General features: G+C 62.8%; 2 protein-coding genes across 2 annotated transcripts; both read right to left on the bottom strand.

The window, feature by feature from the left end:
- Nucleotides 1-92: 92 nt before the first annotated feature.
- JMJD8 (jumonji domain containing 8) lies at nt 93-2,180 on the bottom strand. Its single transcript, XM_074596861.1, has 9 exons — nt 2,023-2,180; nt 1,805-1,888; nt 1,544-1,592; nt 1,330-1,426; nt 1,154-1,222; nt 945-1,064; nt 782-849; nt 499-633; nt 93-384 (listed from the first exon to the last, which is right to left on the bottom strand). Exons 1-9 carry the CDS (start codon nt 2,109-2,111, stop codon nt 304-306), a joined length of 792 nt encoding a protein of 263 aa, XP_074452962.1. The 5' UTR covers nt 2,112-2,180; the 3' UTR covers nt 93-303.
- Nucleotides 2,181-2,407: 227 nt separating this feature from the next.
- On the bottom strand, nt 2,408-10,066 carry WDR24 (WD repeat domain 24). Its single transcript, XM_074596858.1, has 10 exons — nt 9,927-10,066; nt 8,195-9,166; nt 7,699-7,876; nt 6,175-6,850; nt 5,737-5,852; nt 4,582-4,703; nt 4,156-4,260; nt 3,720-4,057; nt 2,929-3,113; nt 2,408-2,757 (listed from the first exon to the last, which is right to left on the bottom strand). The coding sequence occupies exons 2-10, from the start codon at nt 8,673-8,675 to the stop codon at nt 2,589-2,591; spliced, it is 2,370 nt and encodes a 789-aa protein (XP_074452959.1). The 5' UTR covers nt 8,676-9,166; nt 9,927-10,066; the 3' UTR covers nt 2,408-2,588.
- Between the last annotated feature and the right edge of the window lie 151 nt (nt 10,067-10,217).

Raw genomic sequence — 10,217 nt, forward strand, 5'->3', positions numbered from 1 at the left:
CCATGTCCTGGCTTGGGAATAGGTGCTATTCCACGAGGAGCATGTTTGCCTGTGTGCCGGTGGTGGCAGGGATAGAGGAATGCACCAGGAACTATGGCAGAACGATTTTAATCCAAAGGGGAGGGAAAAGACCGGTTAAAAAAAAAAAAAAAACAAAAAAAACCCAGAACTTCTTCAGGCACTTGGTCCCGACACCAGTAAGTTGAGTGGGCAAATCTGGCGCTGCCCTTCCCCGGCAGCGACAGGAGCCGGAGCTGCCACCTCGGCCGGGACAATGGTGACACGTCCTCGTCCTTCCCGGCTCTACCCCAGGAAGGTGGAGATGAAGACGCTGGTGTCCAGGTTGAGCGTGGCGTGCCACCAGCGGTCGGGAAAGTACAGGACCTGTCGGGAGAGCGCAGGGAGGGGGGTGGCCTGGGGGCTCCAGGTACTCGGTGTCCCCTGCGCCCTCCCGAGGGGAGTGGAGAACCGGGGTGACGCGGGCCAGGCCGGCCTCACCTCGCCGGGGCGGAGGGTGCACTCCAGCGGGCGCTGAGCCAGCGGCAGCGTGGGGTACGTGCGGTGGAGCCAGGCCAGCGTCGTCTCGTTGGGGTGGAAATGGGGCGTTTTATCCGGTGGGTACAGAAACCAGCGCTGGAAAACACCGAGGCGGGGGGGGGACAAAACACACCCCCATTTCCCCTTGGGCTCAGCCCCAGGGGGGCTCCCCCATGTTTGGGGGATGCCTGTTGGGATCTTTTTTGTCCGCCCGTGTCCCCCCCCCCAAAGGCTCCATTCTCACCTTCCTGCCAAAGATCACCTCGGAGTAACCGGGGCCGTGCCAGTGGAAGGGAACACCAGAGCCGGAGCCTGTGGTGGGAGTCGGGGCAGGGTGGAGGGAAACATTGAGGAGATGCCCCCCCCCCAAAACCTCCCCCGACACCGAGCTCACCGCCGGCACCCACCTGCGATCCCAAAGCTGTAGGCAGGGCTGGTGCCTGGAATGCGGAACAGGGGGGGCACGTACTGCTGGAAGAGGGAACCCCACTCGGTGAAGTTGTTGTCCCCGAAAAAGTAGAGAGTGTCTGGGGAGAGGGGGAGGAAGATGAGGACGGTGACACCGGCGAGGAGCCAGGGGGGTACCGGCTGTGGGGAGGGGGTCGGTTGTACCCACCGCTGCCCAGCCGGGCTGGATCCTGTGGCTTCAGCAGCTGCTCCACATACTCCTGGAAGGGCACGTCCACTGCGGGCAGGGGAGAGCTCGGGGGACCGTGCTGGTACCCCGGGGCAGGCCCTCCTGGTACCCCCGGGGGGGGTGGTAGAAAGCCCAGCCCCCCCCCACAGCCTCACCTTTGCGGTAGGAGTAGGTGTTGGCCGTGCTGAGCCGCACCGGGAGGGCCCCGAAGGCCGCCAGCAGCTTCTCCCGGGTGCAGAGGGCGCGGAAGGCCTGGGGGAGGGGTGAACACAGGGGAGCGAGACCGGGATGCAGCCGCCGCTGCTGCCGGGACCCCGGTGTGCGCCCCCCGCCGCCGGCCCCGGCCCCGGTCCCCATCCCGGCACTCACCGAGTTGTCCGTGAATCCGCGGAGGATGACCGGGCGGGAGAAGGCGAACCTGGAGGGGATGGAGCACTGCACCGGGATCCCACACCAGGACCGGCCCCAACCCACCCCCGGGGCACCGGGACCGGCCCCAACCGTCCCCCCACCTCCCGGGGCCTGCCCCGCTAATCCCCCAGGGTACCGGGGACTGTCCGTGACCCTCCCTGCCCCTACCCCCGGTCCCGGTGCCTGCCCGTCCCGCCGCGGGGCAGCGGCCGCCCGTACCGCTGCAGGAAGAGGGAGTAGGTGAGGGAAGCGTCGGCCCGCTCCACGGTGCACCGCTCCTCCTCCGGCACCGAACCCGCCAGCCTGCAACGGGAGGCTCCGCTCGCCACCGGCACCGGGGACCGGCACCGGGGACCGGCACCGGGGACCGGCACCGGGGACCGGCACCGGGGACCGGCACCGGGGACCGGCACCGGACCCCCCGTCCCCGTCCTTACCATCCGCCGCCCGGCGGGTCGGCGCAGGCAGCGGGCCGGGCCCAGGTCAGCGGCAGCAGCAGGGAGAGCAGCCGCCGCGCGGCCGCCATGGAGGAGCGGGACCGACGCCGGCACCGGAGCCGCCGGCCGACTATGCTTCCCGTCAGCCACCGCGGCACGCGAGAACGTTGCGCGCTGCCGTTGGCTGAGCGCAGCGCTACGGATGGCGGCAGGGGCCACGCTTAAAGGGGCTACGCCTTAAAGCGGCCGCTGGGTGGTGGGGCCCACAGCCTGCCGGGGCGCCGTGGGGTACGGACCGCTGGGCACGGAGGGGGCCAGAAGCGGGCCCCCCCCAGGGGTCCGAGGAGGCAGGTTAAGCAGGTAAAGCAACGACAAGAGGCAGGGCTCAGTTTAGCTGCTCCGTTTTGTTTTAATCCAGTACAAAAGGGCTGGGCAGGGGACTGGGGGGTCACGCAGGAGCCCCCTATTTACACAAAAATAAATACAGGGAGGGAGGTGTGGGGAGGGCAGGCAGGCAGGAGGCCCTGCTCGCCCTGCCCGCCCCCACCTGGCTGCCGTCCCGGGGCTCAGGTGTACTCGCAGAGGTGGCCGCAGCCGGCGGGGCAGTGGGAGCTGGTCTCCAGCCACTTCATGATGTGCTGGAGGTGGCCACCGTGGCTACAGCCCTGGCACCAGACGAAGAGACCCTTCACGACGTGGTGACAGACGGCACACATGCTGGCACACTGCCGACACCTGCGCGGGAGAGAAGGGGGTGAGTACGAGAGCCCTTGGAGGGGGCAACGAGGGGGGATAAGGGGGGCCACCAATCCCCCCGCCCTGCCCCTGCAGCCTCTCTGGGGCTCCCCTTGGTGACCAGAACGTGGTGTCCCCCCCCCACCTCCCTGCCCGCAGCACTGCCCTCACCGGTCGCAGATCCAGCCCCGGTTGCTCATGGGCCGCTTGCAGTTGCTGCAGTTGACGTGGAGGGTGGTGGAAGCCTGGTTGAGGCAGTTGATGGCACGGCACGTGCTCAGCTTGATCACCTCGTTGGAGATGTTCCAGAGCTGGAAGCGCTGCAGCAGGTCGATGTAGGACGTGTACCAGTGCTCCTGGGGACGGGCACAGACAGCTGAGCCTCCATGCACCACCCCCCAAAAACCCCTCTGGGATCCTAGCCCTGCATCCCAAAGGCGAGATATCCCTGCAGCAAGGGGAACTGCTCTGCGGGGCTGGGGAAGAGGTGTCCTTCCCCAGATCAACAGGCCAGGGCCACTTCCCCACCGTGGCACTGCAGACACCACCTCGGTTCCCTGCTGGGACTGGTGGTAGGGCAGCCAGCTGGGTACTGGGGGTCCTGGAGCTGCCCTACCCCCCTGCCCCGGGTTAGAGCGAGCCTGGCAGGGGCTGGAGGAGCGGAGAAGCACCCAGAGCCCAGGTGGGATCTCATCATGTTGGGACACACCACCTCTGGGTCCCACCAAGGTGTCCTCCTGCATCTTCTAATCTCCTCTGGAGATATTCCAACCCACCTGGATTCGTTCCTGTCCAACCTGCTCGGGGTGACCCTGCTTTGGCAGGGGGTTGGACTGGATGATCTCCAAAGGTTCCTTCCAACCCCTACAATTCTGTGATTCTGTGATCTCATGGGGTTGAGCCCAGCCCCAAAGGGAGGGTTCAGTTCCTATGCAGCCAGGAAGGGGCTTCCCGGGGTCTACCTGGGTCTGCTCGTCGATCTCCTTGCGGATGCGGTCTCCCAGCACGATGAGGACAGACACAGCTGTCTGCACGTCTCCCTGCTCGGCGTAGAAGAGGAGCGTGTCCCGCACGATGGGATTGAAGAAGTCGGAGGGCAGGCGGTTCTCATAGAGCGAGTGGGAGATGGAGATGAGGGAGAAGGACTCCACAGGCGTCAGTGACACCGTCTCGGCCTCGTTGCCGCTGACATGAGGGGAGTCAGCCTTTTCTTGCAGGTGGTCCAAGGCCGATGGGTTGTCCACGATTTCGTGGCGCAGGGGGAAGGCTTCTTGGGGAAGGCTGTATTCCTGCTCCTCAGCTGTGGGGAGAGATCAGGAACGAGTCGGGAAGGCCAGGAGAAAATCCAGCTGCACGTCTGGGACAGCCAACACCTCCCAGCACCGACCGTGCACTCACCGTGCGGGTTCTCGTGATCCATCATGTACAGATCATCCTCATCTGCTTCCACGTCTCCCAGCAGATAGTCCGCAGGGACGTCGCTGCCCTCTGTCTCCTCGTTGTCTGTGTGCGCAGGGAGAGAGAAATCAGCTCATCCCCCTCAGTTGCATCCACATCCCCCATCTCCTGCCCCGGCATGCCAGGCTGTGTCCAAGTGGCTCAGCTCCCCACTGCAGTCACATTCCTGGCACCCACAGCCACCACTGTGGGGGTCATGGGGGCAAAGTGTCCTTTTGCAACACCGTGAGGCTCAGCGTGCTTCACCGGGGGGGCTGCACCCCAATTTACAGGATAAATTTACCAGTTTATCCCATATCAGGGCCATCTACAGGTGAGGAGGGGAGAGGCACAGGACTGGGACTCTGCTGGCCCCAAAAACGTTACCCTCGTTGTTGATCAGGGTGGAGGAGGAATCCATGAGGATGTTTTCCGCACGGCTTTCTCCTTTGCTGCGGTCCAGTCTCGACTCGCTGCCCAGCCCAGAGGGGATGTCCTTCAGGTTAAAGCTGGGAAAGAAGCCAACTTTAATAGTCACAGAAGTTTACAGCTTCCGTTCTAGCCAGCAAACAGTCTCCAGTTGCGATTGGAACGGTGAAACACAAGCCGTGGCCATTTCCCCAAGAAAGTCAGCTGTCCCCACATTGTAACTTAAGACACGTTGCGATTGTTAACACAGTCCTTTCTCCAAGCCTGGCGTCTCTGCGCACACACCGCAAAGGTCTCCCCTAAAGGATTTCAGAGCTGAGCGCGAGGCTGTTGACTCCATCCCTTAATACCTACCTTCACCTCAGAGGCAGGCAAACAGGAGCTGCCCTGCCACAAGGTGCTCTGCTGTTTGTTATGCACCACCGCTCTCAGGCTTCATCGAGACAGAGGAGGAAGGGAAGGGGGTTGAAGCAGAGCCCAGCTCTTCAGCTTGCTGCCTGCGGTTTCAGTCTGCGTCAGACAGTGACCCGCCTGGATGCAGAGCTCGGTCAAGGAGAGCATTTTGTTTGATGTTAATCGAGTCTTTGCCGCTCACCCTGGGAACCTGGCCCTCCGAGGTCTGACAGCTAATTTGGAGTCCTCAGCCCTCACTTTTATATGTCATTGAAAAGAGGAAAAACAAGTTTTCCTGCTTCATCAGCTCACGATGGGGCTGTCTCTGCGGCAAGCTGCTCGCAGAGCTTCATTGTCCTCTCCTTTTCAAAGGCAGAAGACTTCTCCACACCAGCAGCAAGACAGGGGTTCTCCATCCCCAGTCCTCTGTCACAGTTGCTAACTAAATAACCACAAAGACGGTACCAACCCCGCCACAGCTTCAAACTTCGTTTTGAAGAGGGAAGGGAGCAGCGTACAAGCCTGCGCGGCTCAAGGCCAGGCCGGCCGCTCGCTTCTCACACCCACATGGAAAATGGCTGCGTTTAAACGATGCCAACCAGCACCCCAGCGTGGAGAGCCATCCCTGCTCCAAGCCCAGCAGAAGAGCTGTCTCCGCACTCCCGCTCACGGAGCCACCCCAGCCATCGCGTCACTGGCTGCGGCTCCGGCATCCCTTACCTGTTCATGAGTGGGAGGGTGGTGCTGCCTTTCCCCATGCTGTGGTTGAGGTTGGTGGAGGACACGGTGCCCAGGCTGGAATAGATAATCCGCAGCATCGTCCACGTTTGAGCCACCTACGCGAGAGACAGCCACGGTCAGACCTCCTCAGGCTAAAAAACCAGGCCCCGTGCAGCCACGTGCCTGACCACAGTCTCCCATCATCTAGAGACCATCTAGAATCCAGAGAGCTGCGCAGGCTCTCAGGGGGGTCAAGTTTCTGGGCAATGATCTGTGCTTGTTTTAGGCAACAGTGATATGGGTTTGGTGCCAGGACAAGGTACACCTTCGGGGGACAGCTGGATGGAAAGCTGCCATCCAGCTAGGCTGACGGGCCTCATCCTGACAGCACCTTTCAACCTCAGCACCTGTACCGAGAATCTCCAGCCTAGGTCTCACCTGGTTGCGGTCCAAGCCCTTGGCTACCTTGGCGTTGTGGTCGCAGAGCTCGGCCAGGGGCCTGCCAGCCAGTGCGTACTGCTTGGCGGTATGCACGAACCAGTCCATGCTGCCGCTCTCCACGTCCGTCTCGAAGACGCTGAGGGCGCTGGAGGAGGAGATGTACTCAAACTGCTCTGTGGGGTCCAGCTTGCGCTTGAAGAAGATGGGGTGACGCCGGTCCCCGATGTAGGGCTTGCGGTTGGAGTCAGAGGAGATGAGGCTCTCTTTGGCAGCGAAGGCCAGGTCTCCGTAGAGGCTGTAGCACAGCCCCTCGGGGTTGGCCCGGTCGATGGGCTGGCTGGCGTCCTTGAAAATGTGCTGGTACAGGGTACTGTCTTTGGAACCCGACAGGAGGAAATAAGGGTCATGGAGGTGACGCCACACGATGCCTGTGGTGACGTCCTTGTGCTCCTCGAACATGGCGGAAGGGATGAAGGGACGCCGAACGTCCCAGACGTAGATGTTGTGGTCCACCATCATCGAGCAGGTGGCGATGTGGTGCTTGCACTCCGGGCGCCACTTCACCCGGGCCACCGAGGCGATGGTCTGCACGCAGTAGATCTCCTTCGCCCGCGTGGTGTTCATGTCCCACACCTTCACCATCTTATCCCGGCCGCCTGTTGCCAGCCAGCCCCTGGGAGAAGGATGGAGGAAGACGGTGAGACACCAGTTTGGGCCAGGATCCATGCCCGTTCGCCTCTCCTTTCCCACCCTGGCACAGAAACACTCACAACATGGATGTGACCACATCCATGGCAAGGGGAAGCAGCCGGGCTGTAATCACGTCCTCCCACACACTACCCTAACACCTCCACTCTCCAGTAACCGGGTCAGGCAACACCCCTCCTTCCCACTCTTGTTTAAGGCCCAGTGTCTTTACAGCCACACTCATCCGAAGGGCTCCCAGCCAGACCAGTTGCCCCACCTCCGCTTTCCGCTTGCTGGGGAGAGAGAGGAAAAATGCTGGTTTAAACATATTTCAGTGCCTCTCATGAGGAGTCAGAGCGCTGCCTGGCAGGGAGCGAGGAAGGAGTGGCGGCACAGGGACCCACACAGCACAACAACTGTTTACAGACGCACCCCAGCTGCCCCCAGGGAAAGGCAGGAGGAAAACGTGATCAAACACAAGCAGCCATGTCCCAGAGCAGCCACGCTGCACCCTCCCCGAGAAGAACACTGGAGCGAGAGGCCGCCCTGACACAGTGGGCAAGACAGCAGCTTGCTGTACCCCCCCCCATTAGCAATCCAGTGCCTCAGAAACCCTCAATTGGTCAAAAAACAAAACCAAAACACCCCAACTCACCCCCAAATCCTCAAAGCAATAATTGCTCCCATCTTCCAGCAACAGCCCAGCCCCTGACACAAGGGGCCAGGGTATCACAGACCCTGCTCTCATCCCCCAAACGGTCCCAACCCCATTTTTAGGGCCTCCCTTGTCTCTACCAAGGCCAGGCAGCTAACAGGGTCCGGCACCGCACACACCTGTCCTCCGGGTGCCAGTCACAGCAGAAGACAGGCCCGTTGTGGGCCGTGAACATCCTCTCGTAGCGGTCCGGCCGACGGATGTCCCACAGCTGCACATTCCCATTCTCAAAGGTGGCAGCGAAGGTGAAGTAGTCCCTGATGCTGAACTGGACATCACGCACGCTCTCTGACTGGCCTGAGTGGGGACAGAAGTTGAGATTTGGTAGGAGAGAACTCCAACAAAGATAAAAACCCCACTGGAAGAGCTATGGGGGCCATCAGGCCAGCAAGAAGGGGAAACGGAGAGCGATGTGGCCACCTTCCACCTCCCATGCTGAGCCAGCCTGCTGCCGAGTGGCAAAAAAAAGCACCAAAACACCTCTCAGCTCCCTCCCTGCCTGCTCCAGACATCTTGCCTTGATGAAACCCTCCTCCTGGGCACAGGGAAAGGGCAAAGCCCCCAACCTCTGCCTCTCACTGGGACAGGGGGACAAGAAACAGCCCACGTTCCTACCAGAGAAGGTGCTGACAGAGTCCTTCTTGCGCAGGTCAAAGCATTTCATGTAGCCATCCTGGGAGCCACTGAGGAGCATGTAGACCTCGGTGGGGTGGAAGCAGACCTTGTTGACGGTGCGCTTGTGCTCGGTGAAGAGCTGGTCCTGCTTGTTGCGGGACGGCTTGCCCAGGTTCCAGGTGACGACCACGCCGTTGGTGGCGGCGGTGGCCAGCAGGTTCTCGTCCATCTGGTGCCACACCACATCTGCGCAGCTGAAGTTCAAGGAGGGTTTGCGGCCAACGCGGAGGTTCAGCTTCTCCACAAACTGGTCCTCCTCGATGGAGTAGATCTTGAAGATGTTGCGGCCAGCCACCACCACCTGGGCGGCATCACGGCACACGCTGATGGCATTGGCGGGGGCGTCCAGGTGGCAGAACATGGTCCGTCCCGTGAGGGCGTTACCCCCCAGGGCTGTGGTGACCCTGGCCATTTTCTCCATGGCCGTCCTCGGGGCGCACTCCCCTCTCCAGGAGCAGGCTCGGAGGCTCGCGTCCCCGCAGGCTGCATTCACGCTCGCACGGCCGCCCTGCTCCACCTCAGCCAGAGCTGGGAAGGGACAGGCTCGGCTCCTGCAGCTCCTGGCAGGCCCAGGTGGCTTCAACTGCAGCTTTTTGTGGCCACATCAACAGGCTGCGGATGTGAGAGGCTACAGCCTGGTTGCTACCTGTGGCGAGAGATACAGCCCCACGCCGGGCTTCTCCTCCTGCTGCCGTCTGTAAATCCCTCTCAGGGAGTTCTTGAAAATCTTTTCTGGGTTTCTTGTTCCCTCCTCAGTTCAACCCTCTGAGATGCTCCACTGATGACAGCGATGGTGATGCTAGGGAAGGTGGACTACAGCGACGTGGACTGAGGCAAGCAGCGTCTCCAGCAAGAGATTGGGTGAAACGAGGCCGCAGTCCTCTCTGCGGGGCACTCCCTGTGTCCCAAGCCCTGCAAACACCACAGGCAGGGGTTCATTCTGCTTCTTTAGTGATGGGGGGGGACAGCAGCTCCCCACGCCAGGCATTGCAGCCCATCCCTGTCCCATGCCAGGGGCTTCCAGCCACCCTGGGGCCAGCATGGCTACCTGGGGGCTGCAGGTTCGCTGAGGGCACCCATAGGCCAGCTCCCCCTGAGCCAGGCCCTCCTACTCCTACACCTTTCCCTCGCCAGGAGCCCCAGCCCCACTCACACCCCACATTCCCCCCACTCCTCAGGGCCCACTCCTAACCCACAGATGCCCCAGCGCTCCCTCAGAGCCCCTCAGCCCCCTCAAGGCCCCCTCCCACCCTTCAGGATGCCCTCAGCTCCCCAGAGCCCACTCCCACCCCATACGCAAAGCTCCCTCAGGGCCCTCTCAGCTTCTCATAGCCTCCTGAGATCCCCCTCCCATCCCATAGCCCCCTCGGGGGCCCCTCCTGCACCTCAAGGCCCCGTCAGAGCCCGCTCCCACCCCATAGCCCCCTCAAGGCCTCCTCCTGCCCCTCAAGGCCTCCCGAGGGCCCCTCTCAGAGCCCACTCCCACGCCACAGCCCCCTCAGAGACCCCTCCCGCCCCTCAGGGCCTCCTCAGAGCCCCTCAGCTCCCCAGGGTGCCCTCAGGACCCCCTCCCACCCCACAGCCCCCTCAGGGCCCATTCCCGCCCCTCAGCCCTCCCTGTCGCTGCCGGCCAGGCCGCCCCCCTTCCGCGGCGGCAGTGCCGGTGCCGTACCCAGTGCCAGTGCAACCCCGCCAGCAGCTCGGGCCCAGCAGGCCCCGCCGGCCGTCGCCGCCGCCACGGAATCGGCCGCCAAGCTCCGCCCCCTTACGCCGCGCCACGCCCCCTTACGCCGCGCCACGCCCCCTTACACCGCCCCGCCGCGCACGCCCCGCCCAGGACACGCCCCCGATCTGGCCCCGCCCCCCATACAAAGCCCCGCCCCCCCATGCAAAGCCCCGCCCCCGGCACGGAGCTGGGGAGGGAAATGGGGGTGTACGGTGGGGTATGGGGTGAATTGGGGGT

The sequence above is a fragment of the Larus michahellis genome, chromosome 8 (genome assembly GCF_964199755.1).
Source record: "Larus michahellis chromosome 8, bLarMic1.1, whole genome shotgun sequence".
In the NCBI taxonomy this organism is placed as follows: Eukaryota; Metazoa; Chordata; class Aves; order Charadriiformes; family Laridae; genus Larus; species Larus michahellis.